This window comes from Panthera onca, chromosome B1, assembly GCF_046562875.1.
Source record: "Panthera onca isolate mPanOnc1 chromosome B1, mPanOnc1 haplotype 2, whole genome shotgun sequence".
NCBI lineage: Eukaryota > Metazoa > Chordata > Mammalia > Carnivora > Felidae > Panthera > Panthera onca.
The window spans coordinates 122,719,860-122,735,634 of record NC_138342.1 but is presented as its reverse complement, the minus strand read 5'-3'; the positions used below and the strand labels follow the sequence as shown (position 1 = coordinate 122,735,634).

General features: G+C 37.6%; 1 protein-coding gene across 2 annotated transcripts in view; it reads right to left on the bottom strand.

The window, feature by feature from the left end:
* HHIP (hedgehog interacting protein) overlaps window positions 1–15,775 on the bottom strand; it is a 92,313-nt gene that overhangs the window by 70,341 nt on the left and 6,197 nt on the right. For both annotated transcript variants that reach the window (XM_060654062.3, XM_060654060.3), the window contains exons 2-4: window positions 15,236–15,428; window positions 9,077–9,233; window positions 8,184–8,385 (exon numbers count right to left, since the gene is read on the bottom strand). In XM_060654062.3, coding sequence (XP_060510045.1) covers window positions 8,184–8,385; window positions 9,077–9,233; window positions 15,236–15,428 — 552 coding nt within the window. The remainder of the gene's footprint in view (window positions 1–8,183; window positions 8,386–9,076; window positions 9,234–15,235; window positions 15,429–15,775) is intronic.

The window sequence follows — 15,775 nt, the reverse complement described above, 5'->3', positions numbered from 1 at the left end:
AAGAGGCGATGCTGTAAAAATGAAGGTATGGTCTTTCCTAGTTACACACATAAATAAAAATACAGTCTAGGTTTATCTTTTTGAATTAAAGAAAACTCACACACATACATCAATACCACTTTGTTTCCACGGGACTGCCATGGAAACAAAGTGAAATTGTGCATATAAAGTGTTAGGTGCAACCTTTTATTATCTCTGTTTTACAGATGAAGAAACTAAGACTAGAGAGATCTGCCTAAGGCCAAACAATTAGCACATGGCAGGGACCCAGTGCCTGGAACCCAAGTTTGTATGCTTGACGCTGGATCTAGGCTGTCTGCCTCCTCACTGTCCTGCCAGCCCAGTGGAGCACTACTGAATGCCCGTCACTAATCTCTGTTTCTGGAACGCACCTCTCCGTCCTTCCTCCCACGCAGTCAGCTGACCAAAGGCACAGAGCAGGAGAGCGCTGGGGTTGAGAGCGTCGCATCAGATAGCTGCCTTGGAAATCCGGCCCTGGTGCTGGCTAGCTGTGCTATGCTGGGCAGTTTACCTAACCTCTGGGCCTCAGACTCTTCGTCTGTGAAATGGGATATTAATACATGCCTCACAGAGTTATGCCAGGATTACAGAGGTAATCTGTGTCATGGCTTAGCAAAGGAAGTGCTGGAGAAATGGTGGTTACGATTAGTAAGAATGCAGACTGCAGTTTACTTGTTAACGCAGCTTGCTTGAGGACTGTAGTTTTGGGAAAGAACGCTATTGAATGTCTCTAAAAGGGAGTGCTGTGCTACTTTCTACTCTTTACAGATAGTTTGGGATGCCTGCTATTTCCTTTTCATTAGATAATGCAGCCACTAGAAAGCAATGACAGGTGGTAGCAACAATAGCTCTTCTTCCCTTTCTAGTCAGATACCGTGAGGTGGCGGCAGCCATGTTCACACAGATGCTTTCTAAGAGTGGCAGAGACCTCCTCTGGGGTCCAGATTTCTTAGTTTTTCACTTGTTTTAATGATTACCACAGACTTCTGAGATTTATAGGCTCTATTTCCTTTGCCCTTCAAGTCTTAGATAAATATAAAGACATTAATGTAAAAACTTTCCTCACCTCAGCTGTGACTTATGGGATCTAAAATGTAGGAGAAGGCAGACCTTTCTCTGTTCAACTGGAGGGACATTACATCTGCCACTTCAGTTTCTGCTTCAGTAAAAAACATGATACATGATGGAAAATAATTTATAGATTAAACTGGCTTACACTGGCATGCACCATATATACGCTCATTTATATTTATTAAAATGTTTTATCAATAACAATGCAAATGCCAAAATAAAGAAATAAGAACACCAGAAATGAAAACCAACTTAACCAAACAAAAAATTACACTGAGATTATTTCACATTACCAAGGGACTTTTTGCTTTCCGTAAAATAATTTCTATGTGGACATTTGCAGATTTCAGATGAGATTAAACTTATAGGAAAATTAAAAACATTTTTCACAGAGTACAGGGCATTCTGATGTAAAGTGTCAGCTACACTCAATAAAAAAAAAAGAGAGTTGGGTTTAATACCATATCGTTAATTACTTACTACTTTGATATAAAAAAAAATAACTGAGGACCCAAATTTTACTTGCAATCTACATTTTGCTTACATTTTAACTTAATGGTTTGGAACCAGAATGTTAAACGTCAAAAAAGGGAAGGCATTTTAAAGCTTTTGTTTGGAGGAGGACTATTTAGTTAACTCTCTACCCACTTTCAGAATGAAGTTACCTAATGGTTATTTCCACCACTATAGCAATTCTCTTTTAATGCAGTAATTTCATCAAACACTTTAAATATTAAATATCAAACACTTTTAAATTTTGTCATATATACAAAAACATTTTAGGATGGTGATTCTTCTATTGTAATATTTGCCAAATATATCTTGCAGCTTTCTTTCAAGGGAACACATGCTTTCTTCCAACCTAAAGTATGCTTGAAAGCAGACTTCTAATGATTTTCTGAGGGAGTATGTGACACATGGTCCAATCACAGCCATATGCATACGTGTGCATGCTATGTTCCACTGCACTTTTGGGAAGTAAATTGCTTCTCACTTCTGCCCTCACTTAGATTTCACTCGAGCAAAAATATACTGACATTCCAGAGGCTGCATCAAGACAGCAAGTTAAAGGCAGAGAAAAACATGAAAGGTTAAGTCTCGGACAAACTTTCAAGAAGCAGGACATCAGCCCTGATGGGTTGACGAGCACTTGGATTTCATTAAACTTTCGATGCTCATAATTATGCGTGTGATTTACAAGCATGTGAAATCAGAGGCTGCCCCACTGGGGCTTGCCCCGGCACACCCTGCGTCCTCCTCCACATGCTCCTGTAGCTCCCCGGCGCCCGGGCCACTGTCTCTCAAGAGTCCCACCTCAATGGGCTCAGTCACCCGGACAATCAGCAGCTTTCAGCCTTATGTCCTCTCCTCCCCTGGTAAAAGGATTGCTTCGAAAAGCATCTTTTGAAATGAGGATCCAAGTAGATAGAGAGGGACAGGAGTCCAGTCACACTTGTTCCAGTGACAGACAAGTCTTTCGGCTTTGTCTGCTGCACTCTGCAAGCCAAAAGGGCTGCTGTGGGTGTGAGCCCCTCCGTCTTCTGGCCGCTCATGAGAACTGAGTGGCAGAGAAAGCTGTGTGTTAGTTTCCTTGAGGGGCCACCCTGTAGGTAACAGGTGCAGGCTTGTCCTTACTACACACACACACAAAGCTAAGGCTGACTTTCAGATCCTTGGTAGTCAGGAGAACTTTGGTAAAATTGCACTAGACTAGCTTTTGGTGTCATTTTTACAAGGGTTTACAGATATAAAAGCAAATTGCATATTTGAGGGACAGGAATGATAATGTTTTGCCAATTAGCTGAATACCAGGGCCCAAAAGGAACAAAAACAGGAAAAATTTAATGGGCAAAGCAATTGTTCACAGAATTATTGAGATTTTAAATACTATTTTTCAAAACTTCAAGAATCTTACATGGCACGAAAATTAACTCCTCTCTTCACTCAAAGTGGACAAGTAATATGTATAGGCCAATTAAGTGATAAGAAGTATAGGGCAAAGGACAACCAGTATTCAACCATTTGTTCTTAGTGGTCGTTTTAGTAATAGCACTTGGGCATAATCTGGGCAGAGAAAAATGTGTCTCATTCAACATGTAACTGACCCAGGGGTTTGGTTCAGTCTAGATCAGTGGCTCTCAAATTGGCTACACATTGAAATCACTTGGGAAAGCTTTAAAAACATACCCATGCCTCAGTCCCAATCCCAGACAGTGGGGGATTTAATTTGGGCAGCAGAAATTTTGAAAGCTCTCTCAGGCAATTATACTGTGCATCCATTCTTTTATTTTTTAATTTTTTTTACATTTATTTATTTTTGAGAGACAGACACAGAGACAGAGTACAAGTGGGGGAGGGGCAGAGAGAGAAGGAGACACAGAATCTGAAGCAGGCTCCAGGCTCGGAGCTGTCAGCACAGAGCCCAACTCGGGGCTCAAACTCACAAACCGTGACATCATGACCTGAGCTAAAGTCAGAGGCTTAACCGACTGAGCCACCCAGGCGCCCCTACTGTGCATCCATTCTTGAGAAGCACAGGTTTGTCATTTCCAAAGACTTCAGATAGATGAAGTTGGTTCTGGCACTTGCCAGAAGATCTGATTCAGAATTCAGACAGAAGCTCAATTTAAAGATTTCACAGTACCAGTATCTCTTATTTTTAAATGTTTATCTTTGAGAGAGAGAGAGAGAGAGAGAGAGAGACTGAGACAGAGACTGAGCATAAGCAAGGGAGGGCAGAGAGAGAGGGACACACAGAATCTGAAGCAGGCTCCAGACTCTGAGCTGTCAGCACAGAGCCCAATGTGGGGCTGGAACCCACGAACCAGGTGATCATGACCTGAGCCGAAGTCAGATGTTTAACCCATTGAGCCACCCAGGTGCCCCTCACACTACCAGTATCTTAAACAAATTTTTACCTGGGGAGATAGAGAGTATAATTTTTTAAATTTCTCCCTTTGGGATAAAACAACAACAAACAATGCATGTGCACACATATATACATCCACAAATGATGATTTTAAAGACTGCTCACCAGCTGATCACTTGGGTCATTCTTCAGTGTCAGTATTAGTAGTTAGCTTCTACAGTGTACTATAATCAAAACTCGATCAAATCACTACATACTTTTAAAACATTTTTCTGGGGCACCTGGGTGGCTCAGTTGGTTAAGTGTCTGTCTTCAGCTCAGGTCATGATCTTGTGGTCTGTGAGTTCGAGCCCCGGGTCGAGCTCTGTACTGACAGCTCAAAACCTGGAACCTGCTTCGGGTTCTGTGTCTCCCTCTCTCTCTGCCCCTCCCCCACTTGTGCTCTGTGTCTGTCTCTCTCTCTCTCAAAAATAAATAAACGTTAAAAAAAAATTAAAACATTTTTCTGACTCACTCTTTATTTGGCAACGTCACAAACCCCAGTCTTCTAGGATTTGAGTTGTGAATAGAATTGTCTTTTCTCAAATAAAATGATAGTCTAAATTCATACGGCATAGAATTTATTCCATTAATCCAACTCCACAATTTATTTCCTATAGCCAAAAGAAGTCTTTAGCTTGTGTTTTGCAGTTTTGCATCTAACTTTGGTTTGGTGAGACAGACAATTGTGTGTACTGAAATCTCCTGCAATATAGGCAGCACAATTTGGGTTTTTAAAAATAAGACAACATATTTTTAGCTTCAGACAGGACCGTTTAGGGAAGAGTTGACTAAGTTCCCTAGATGGTTGGCTATGTGGATGGCACTTCTGTGAAGTAGTTTTAAGAATCAGAGCTGGTAAAGGTTTGAGGATATCAACCAAGTCCAACTCCTTGCCACAAAAAGGTCAGTCCATTACCAGGTGATAGAAACCCCTGTCGATTTTTACTTGACCATTAACAGAAAAGGAATTCCAGATTCCCCTCTAGCAAGCCCTAGCTTTTAGAAACTCTTATAATCAGGAATTCCTCTTTATGTTTGATTTAATATACTCAGACTGGTCATCAATTACTGTCATGGAGGGATCTTCATTGTGGTTTGTCTTGTTTTCATTTCAAACATACGAAGGTTGGGGTTAGTATACATTATTAATTTCTGTGAACGGAGTATTGCAATCAATACCTTAGTTAAAACAGCTTTATGTCCTCTCTTAGAATTTTAAAACGGAAAGAACAGAGAAGTGATATACATAATAATTTTTGAGAATTCTATTTGTGTCATCTATACAAAATGTTGGCACAGAATACTGTCATGAACACACTAACTATTCATACATCAAGAAGCCTAAAGAAACTACTGTGAAATAGTTTAAAAATGTTTTTACTCCAGAAGTCTCTGAGGGGCATATCACAAAAATCAGTGGTGTGACCAATTCAGGAACGTGTTGGCATCTGCCCCATCATACCAACGACAGCCTCTCCTAATACTTCCAACTCATGACTCGAGATGGAAGTTTCATGGAGCCTAAGATAAAGGACAGATCACCTACCTGAGGGAACAAGGCTGTGGTATCATTACTCACTACACAGTACACACTCAAAAATCCATGTGATAGATTCCTATCTTACTGACATCACTAGTGCCAAATTTTAAGGGAATTCAAATATTGCACTTTAAAACATGTCATGTCATATATTCTACAAATGCCGAATAATGGATTTTGAAGTTTATATTTAAGCCCTAAAAGCCCTGGAACTATCATAAGAAAGAAGACACAAGGGCTTCTGCAGAATTTCCAGAGGCCTGAGGAACATAGACAGCACAGAACCATAGCACTGTCATAACCTGGCTTATACAATTTTATTGCATGATAAAATGTCTCAAAGTCAGAGTAGATAAACTTTCATTCATTACGCCAACGAATGGGCACAAACTGAAACGGAGGCGTTCCGAAGGAACCCTGATTAAGAGGCAGTCATTCTTTAGGTAGTTAAAGTAGAAACAAGAATATCAGTTCTTTACTTCTTACAACAAAATTGAGCTCATTTCTAACACCTACATTTTACCATTCATTATCTTTTTAATACCAACATTGTTATTCAAATAATACTTAAAAGCTGTATGTTATTCTTTTTTTAAAAAAAATGTTTATTTATTTTTGAGAGAGAGAGGGAGACAGAGGATCTGAAGTGGGTTCTGCACTGGCAGCTCAGAGCCAATACGGGGCTTGAGCTGAGATCATGATCTGAGCCAAAGTTGGACGCTTAACCGACAGGTGCCCCTATATGTTATTCGTTCAAATACTTGAAAACATATCCTAAAGCCATTGGCAAGATGTGTAATGATCTATGTCCCCATCTCAGTCATGCTCTGTGAATGGACGTTAAGGAAGTCATTCATGAGCAGGTTAAATAATACATACAAGAATGATAAAGCACATTATTTACAATGTTAAAAAGGAAACACTTCATAATTAGGAAATGGAATACCCAGAGGAGATTAAAACTAGGTTTTTGAGAAAAGTTTTCAAATTTGGTAATATACCCACGACATATTGTTATGTCAAAAAAAGAAGGTTAAAAAGATGTATATATGGTTTGATTTCAATTTTATTTTAAAGCTGCTTAGGGAAAAAGCTGCAAGGAAACATATTTTTGTGTGTTTCCACATTTATTAATATGGATGGACCTGTGTTACCTTTGTAATCAGGATAAGTTCATCTAATTTTAACATAAAAGTTGGAGGTATATCAAAATGTAAGTAGTGATATTCTTTACCTGATGAGATGATAGGTGATGATTTTTAAAATGCAGTCCCAATTTTTTCTTTCGTAGAGAGTATAACTTTCACAGTAAGAAAAATACACTGCTAGTGAGTAATGTATTTGCTGCCGTATCTTAATTCTTTGTTCTTTTAGGTACCACTGGCAGTGAATTATCAGAACACATTCCAAAAAGTATTTATTGAAGTCTTATGTGCAAAACACAAATGCTTCATTTTAAGAGACTTTTGATGATCTGCTGTGAAGTCTAATGAAAACTTTTCCTGGAAGAAAGTTGAAACTACTGAGCTAAACAGGTTTTCCAAATGATCTGTGTGTTGGTGCTGAAGTACTTTTCCTTAAAGGACCAAAAGTACCATAAGGTACCTCTCGTATGCAGGATGTCTTAGTGACACTGACAACACACTCTTGAAGTGGGGTGGTGTCAATGATGTGGCAATCCCTATATTCTAATGGAATCGTTCTAATGATTTTAAATGGTAGGTAATGACTTGGTGTGAGGAATATACCTATATTTTTCCCCGACTGTTTCTTCTGGTTTTGATGTTCTTACCTTTGAATAGAGCTCAACAAAGCAAGGAGGAGTTTATTTCTCTACGAGTAGAAGAGTATAAATCCTCCTTTGATTTCTTTCCCCAGGTAAGACATGACAAAGATAACCAGTTCTTCCCAAATCATACTGTTAGTTTCAACCTAACTTAGTCATGAGCTGTTGAATGTGCCTCAGTTTTAAAATGCCACAATTTGCTTTACAGCTTAGTACTGCCAATATTATAGCATGTCACACTCTTGTAAAACAAACTTGACAATAATTTTATTTATATGCCGCTAGATTATTTAACACGAGAATTCAATCGGAGAAGTGAGAAAGAAGGCAATATGTGCATATGTAATATAAAGATGGCTAATTATAGATTAAAACATTTGACTTACCTGCAAAAACATTGTACAAGGAAGGCACAGTATAAGTAGCATTTTTTTTTATGACACAGACTCACAAACAGATGCAGGGAAAGAATGGTTTGCTGTTGCCCAAATAACCAAAAGACCTCTTTGTTTCTACTAGCAAATGCTGATACACAATTCTACGCATTATGCCTGTCAAACAACATTTAAACACATACTATATAAAACCAAGACTTAGTTTAAATGTGTAAATTACATAGGGAAAGCATGTCAAGATATCAATCTCATTGCACTGCTTAATAGTCACCAAATAACATTAGACATTTAATGCCACTGTCCCAATTCAGTTGCCATAATTCTTGTTCCCTTATGTTGTCTCCTTATTTTCTCCTTAAATATTCTTTCTTTTATTACAAATACCTCCGGTGAGAATGATAACACTAAAATAAAATTAACATAGCCAGAGCAAAGATAAATAAAATTTAAAAAGCCAACCTTTATTCCACTTTGAACAAGTTTGTGAATGTCCAAATAAGGCTCCTTGAAAATTTCTCCTTTGGGGGTAAGTATCTTCACGTAACCTTCTTTTTCCAGAATGAAGAGCCGGTGCGAGCCGTCCCCACTGTGCAGGGCACCGACAGGCTGGCGCAGCCCATTCACCACCTCCTGGATACAGAAGCAGTTGTGTTTGTGCTTCCTAAACAAGTTAAAGAAAACCAGTAAGCTTTTCTTGAGGTGAAGGAGGCAAAGGATGCACTTAACATCCTTTTTAAAAGGTACTTCCTCTAGGAATCAATGGTTTTGAGAATCAGGAGGTGCCGTTAACCCCAAAAGTCACAACAGGACTCTTTTAAACTGCTTTCATTGGAACACATAAAACAGCCTTCTACCAGAAAGTCCAAGAGAGAATCAACATAAAAATGCTACATCTTTTAAAATTTCAGAAGCTCATTATCTTATCTTTGAGGGACTATAATTAAAATGAGCTTTACTCACAATAATTAAGCCTTACAGAAAGGCCCTCAGAGAGAAGGTTCTAAGATCTATTTATAAAACTCTGATTTGCTAATGATAATTGTGCTGAATATTTCCATAAGCTAACAATAAGCATAAAGTTCAAGTTTAAAACTGTAATCATGAAATTCACAGGAATCATAGAGAAGCCAAACTCATGATAATAAAAGATTAGTAGTCTAAGCATTAAACGCTTTTAAGGGAACATGATATTAGAGAAGCAAACTATCCAAAAGAAAGAAAAAAGCATCTGGAGGATATAGCTGCTGGAATCAAGCACAGAAACAGTTGATTCACTAATAAAACCGCGAGATTTGTCAATTGGTATTTTGTTTTTGTTTTTTTAAAATCAAAGAGCATTTATCTTTATGAACCTGCTGATCTCTTCCACTTTGTCATATTCTTCCATCTGGTCCAAGTAGTTAGATGCTGGTCCTCTGATTTGTTTTCTTGGAAAATCTGGAAAGCACAACCCACCATCTTTTCTTGCATAGTAAAAGCAAAACTCATCAGCAGTAGTTTGAAGGAAACCTTTAAAGAAATGCAAAAAGACTCATTAGAAATATTTAGTGTCACAGTAAAAACATCCTATATGAAAGATAAAATAGAGTAAGAGATTTTTTAGAAAGTATATGAATATTCTAGGAAAATAATAAAAAGAATGAAAACTAATTTTTTTTTGCTTGGGATTTCTATTTTTTTCAAAAAAAATTTAAGAATTTCAGTTAAAATGGAGTAATATTGCATTGGCTATTTTAAAAGACTCATCTGAAATACACATAATACAAATCCAGCATTAATCTTGTTATTGTTATTGACTGTTTGCAAGATTCTATGGTACGTATGTTGTACTTGTACGTTTATCTGATCACTATTCAGCATTTTCCCCCAGAGCAAAAATAACTTATTAAGAAGAACAAATTAGAATGAAAGAAGAGATAGGCTATTAGGTGCTGATTTTGGTCATTTTACAAATTTTTTTTTGTACTATCGCTCACATATGATTAAATAATAAATCTAATGAATATCACAAGGTAATTAGATGCTATAAGTGACTGGCTCACAGTAATTGTGCTAAGAACAGAGTCTTCATTTTCAAATATGTAGGTGCCTTTTTCCTACACCTCACTTCATATAAAATAATGATTATTTTGTAAAACAAAACTATACTTAATATATCCCTTCAATCTTCTCAATCAGAAAGCTGGTATACCAACCCTCACTGAAAACAAACAAACAAACAAACAAACAAACAAGGACAACAAGCCAAAACAAAAATGCAAAATAGACTTACTTAAGGAAGTCTGAAAGAAAGCTGTTTTCTCTTTTCTTACATATTAAGAATTTTTTATCAAATAAAAACAGCTATACTTGACTCAAAAAAGAAGAGGACTTGATGACAAAAAAGAATTTTGACATTACTCTCACAATTTGAGTCATCAAGTATTGGCTTTTTTTGTGGTGGAGGGCATACTAATAAGATTCACTTCCATATCCTGATGATTTCTGCTCTCAGAATATGATATGGCTACCAGAATCGACCTCATATGATGTCCTAACTTCTTGCTTCTGGTGTCATATCTTTATGCATAATGTTTTGATTTTTTACCTAACAAATTAGATTACTGTACACCTATCAGCTTTGTGATAAAGGCACCTTATAACTTAGCTGATGTTTAGAAGTGGTTAATGGGTCCAGGTTTGCAAGGATTTCTAAAAACAAGAATTGGGGACCAATTCTTAACCATGTGAGACTTACCAATGAAACATGAAAGACTAAAAGTTTATTTTCTATGCCTTTGACCTAGGTCCTCTCAAACCTAAAACTAATCTTAGAATTCTGAGGATCTTGGTGTACATTTTGACCTAACTTTTGAGTAAAATGTATCACCTCTAAATTTCTGAGACAGACTCTTCAAGGCCAATATCTGACTAGGCTACTAAGAAGCATCTTATCCTTGGAAACCAGGCAAGTGAGAGCAGATGTCCTTGGGAGTTGTGTGTGTATATGTGTGTGTGTATGCGTGTGTGTGTGTGTGTGTGTGTGTGTGTGTGTGTGTATGGGGGTATGGGGGGTGAGACTGAAAGTAGGCATAGTAGCTGGGAGGGGTGCTCCACACGAGGGGCAAGGCAGCTGCAAGGAGGTTATCTTTCTTTGAAAAAATTCAGGGATTAGAAATTGGGGAGAGGAATGAAGGCTGCACAGCATTTACTCTTCTTCAGCAAGTCACTGTTTACAAAAGATAACTTTCTCCTCCATTCTTTTCTGGCTAAGAATATACATGAAAACTGCCCAGTAGTGTTGAACGATCATATCTGAGGTGAAAAGAAGAGAAGGAGAATGGAGTTGTTAAATCAAACCTTTTGCAGTTTTGGGCTAGATCGTTTTTTGGATACACACACACACACATACCTACACACATACACACACATACCTACACACATACACACAGATACATACACACACAAACACACACACACACACAAACACACATACACACACAGCTCCCATCAGGCAGCAAGATCTCCATGCCAATATTACGCACGCAGGAATACTGTCATACTATGTATATACTTATAATTGAATGTGAAAATGAGAAAATTTGTTTCAACACGATGGTTGCCTGCAGGATCACCAAAAAAAAAAAAAAAAAAAAAAAAAATTCAAAGTGTAACTGAGAAGAAATTTCAAATTTGCTTTAAAAAAAAACCTGTATTCCAGCATCATAGTCTGCAAACCAATACCATCTTAAGGAGAAATTAACAAACAATGCTGATGGCTGATTCCATTTTATAAGGAGTTATTAGCTGGGGACAAACATGTGGAAGTGAGAAATCGTTTTCAAATAGAACATCTAAAGATTAATTAAGTACAGATTCATAAACTCTATGGCTCCAGAGGTACTATGTTCTCTTACCAAATCAAAAGGAGAACAAAAACAAAACTGGGATTAACAATGAATTATTCCTAGCTTTTTATAGAATCTCAGTATACTGAACAAGTATGAAGGAGGGAGTCAACTCAAAAGACTTTTACATAAAGATATGGGTATTTTCTCATAATTACACACATCTAACATTTTCATTAATACTTTACAATGATCTGATTTTGTGGACAGTGATGAATAAGATATATTTTGCTGTGAAGAGCTAAAAGGGACCTGGCTTCAGGACACTGGGCTTACATTTACTGCCAGGGAAGACAGGATTTACCAAATAGTACCGTTTTATTTGGAACAATACCCTGAAGAGCATTTTACTGAAGGTGGGTGTTTAGTTCAGCCTGTATCATCACAGTATCATCAAGTCTACTAATGATGGAAGTACACAGATTATTCCAGCAGCTGTATTTTTTTTAAACTCCTGATAATTTATCAAATGTCCTGGAGCGGGATGAATCCAGTCCTACTATACCACAAAGCACCCCATAACATGCTCATGTAAACAAATATTCTCTGTGGAGTATTCTAAGCCCTAGCTTTTCTCTCAGAATGTATGCCAGAGAAAAGTTACTTTTCCTCCTTACATATGCTGTTCAGCAAATAAAGAAAGAAACAAAACGAAACCCATTGTGAGTAAGGCCTGCACTTGACAGCATTTTCTAATAGAGGCAGTGGATTTTGATGTATCCATCCATTCCGTCTGGCTTGCTCTCGTGGGGAAGACACATGTATAAGATATCTCCCTGGGGTCAGGAGTGGCTATGGACTAGAGAGACTCAGTGGAATCAAACCCTTGACCTTGGCCTCATTAGCAACAGGATTAAACCAATCGAACTAATTGTATACTGACATTTCACACTAAATCACCTACAGCTGAAGAGATGACAGTCTGAGAGTGATAAAAAGTGTATCATGATACTCGTGGTAACAACTGTAAAGGAAGAAGCAAGGCCCATGTCTGTCCTTTTGTACACTTCCCACAGAGTGCACCATGCCATCACTGAGTGAACAGGAAAGCATCTACTCCGCTCATCACAGTGCAGCAGGAGAAAAGACCTGTGATGCTGAGCAAGAAGCTCCTGTGTGCGGGGTTTTTTTTTTTTCCAAATGCAATTTGTTATTTTTAGAAGTTTTAAGAATTTACTTCCCTAAGTCAACTCACAACTGGTGAATATTATGATTAATAAAACACTAGTATATCCTCACTATATTAATTTTTAACTTTTCTCATTTTTTTGAAAATAGGCACACCATGAATGTTTCTGAATTAAAGTTTCTAAAGCGTTTCTTTCAGATGTACCTGTATTCCCAAGTGACTGGCGGTGCTTTCTGAAAGTCATGAAGGTGAAGCAAAGGGGTAGATCATTTATGTATTTATTTCTTTACGTTCTGGGCAATGGAGGGAAATGAAGACATCTCAGAAATTATTTTTCCTCTCTCAACCCCTTTTAGCATTTGCCTTAGTGCTGTATTTTTAAGTTTTTGATTTGCAGAAAGATGAGGCTGTTCATGAGAATAGTCAAATATATCGACTTCTTATAAGAAAGAATCACAAAGTAGCTGTTTTTTGCAACTTTGAACTCCAGAGAAAAGTTACACCATGTCATTAAGTAAACTTGAGAAGGTGAAAATATTAAAAATTTGCTTTGAGAGCAATTTCTGAAAGATAATTGTTCTAGAATTGTAAAGAGCCTTCTGTGTTGGGGCAAGGGCTGAGGGGAGGATTACCATCTTCTCTATCTATCATACTTCAGAAAATGGTCAACTGTGTGCCAAGGATCAGTCTGGCTAACAAATTGATTAACATAAATTAACACAAAGAATGTGTTATTACAACTCACTTTTGCGACAAGTATTCAGGATGATTATTAGCATTTGACGGAGGCAGGAGAAGCCCCCCCCTGCTTGTTGCTAAAGCCTGTAGCCTGTCCCTGGGAAGCACCCTTGCTGCTCTCTCTACCACTGGAGTAGAGCTTTCATCTGGTTATCTTTCAAGGCAGCCTGGGTGGCCACCAAAAGCACTTGACATCTTGATGCACTTCAGCAGTTTTACATATATACAAACTTTGTAGAAAAATAAATTTGTCATTCGTCACCACATATGTTGATCTGGGGAGCGAGGTGCTTGCAGTTCTGGCTCCTGAGCTGTTTGCTACACTCTTTCTTCTGCTGGATATTGCTTTTTGTTGTTTGTTTTGGAAGCTAAAATAACTTCACATAGATGGAGACTTTCTGGGTGAGTCTTTAAATACAGCATAGTTGTATTTATCTCCAGTAGATAAAGGTAGAGGAAAATGGGAAGTGTCAGTGTTCTTTTCAACTTACATTGGTAAAGGCAAACCTTCAAGACTTGAAATTTGCAGCAAACCTTTATGGTACCTAATCTGTTATCGCTTCTCGGCAGGCCTTCTATGCAACCGTGACCTATTCTACTTTGCTTTTGGGGAACGTGATAAAGAGGAAGAAACAGCTGGTTTAGGAAAAGCCTTACAAACATGGTTGTGGTTTATAAAGACAATAATAATATTTTCACATGAATGGGTTTAGATACATGTTATGGTACACCAAAGGAAGCAAGCAATCCTAGTCAAAATGTTTTCTTAGGTTATTGCGAGAGCTCTATAAAAAAAAATCCACACTTTTCTGGGTCAGAGAAAAATGTAAAATATGCATAGCAGTTAAAAAGTTCTCCAAGGGCATCCTACAGTTCTTAAAGCTTGTCTTTTCCTTCAATGCCATTTAGTTTTATAAACTGTTAGCTTCAGTAGATTTGTTTGTGTGTGACTTTGCTTAACTAAACAGAATCTGTGTCGTTAAATTCTTTTGTATCTCTATGTTGATTCTTCCAACTGAAGCAGTAACAACCAAAGTTTATAAACTTTTGATGGTAAAATTAATCCATGTCCAAGAATCTATATGTTTATTAGGGCCCAAAATATGGTAGTGAGCAGGTATATTCGTGACACTGTCAACCTAAGAACTTATTAATCTATTCTATCACTTCCTCACTGCACAACTTTGGTTAAGGCATTTAACTTCTCCTCAGGCTCAATTATCGTCATCTGTCAAATGGGGATGACTTCACTTTTCCTACCTGCAGCATAGAGTTTTTGAAGAGCAAATTAGTCATTACATGTAAAGGTGCTTTGTAAGGTGTTACTTTTTTTGGATTTCTAGTGATACTTTAATTAAGGGAATACTACCTTAAAAGTCCATGGACAATCTGCAGTTGCATATCAGCTATGTAGAAGAGGAGGCTGTCTTGATATGGATGCTAATGGATGAAGAAGACACCAACAAGAAACTTGTACTGATAATCCAATGTGTGTAGATTACCAACTGTAGTGTTGATTTAACAAGAACTGTAAAACATCCCATCAAAACCAACATACTGTGTGCAGACTGAAATGATAGTAATCCTTTTAGCAGCAATGAAAGGTTACAAATTTGTAAAGGTTAATTGTGAGGCAAAAGTAGGTATTTTGGAAGGTGAGATAAATTTTACACTCTCAGAAGCAAACATTTAAGATCAGGTATCTTGTGAGGATATGCTGCAGTAGTTTATTTAATTTATCAATTTTTTTTTTTTACCTGGAATATGGCCTCGGCAAGTATAAAAGAATTCTTTGCAATAGTCTTTGCAGAGCAGGGGAAGTACAAGGTCTCTTTCCAAGGCTTCTCTTTCAGGTGAGTTGAACAGGCTCTGAGAATGTGGAGAGCAAAGTGCACACTTGATTTCCTCCAGTAACTTCCCACATTCTGTGTTGTTGGTAACAGAAAATATCTGAAAGCCATAAATCAGAAACAAACTTCCTTTTATTCATGTGAAGCTAGGTCTAGTTATGTTTTTTGTAATCATATAAGTAGAATAGTATAACTTAGCCAGTGTAGTTGTCTGAAAAGAATTATCATATCAGAAACACAGGATGCTTTTAATAAGGCTAGAAGTACAGTCTCTTGGGCTGGTCTGGGGGAGCGGAGGGTAAGGATGCACAAAAGTCCTTCTTACTCTTGCAGATCAAAGCCTGTTTATCTTTTGGGTATGAAAAATTAAATGACACCTATATTGAGACCCTTTAACCCTTTACCATGTTACTCTGCATCAGAGTGCATAGCGATATTTGCATAGTG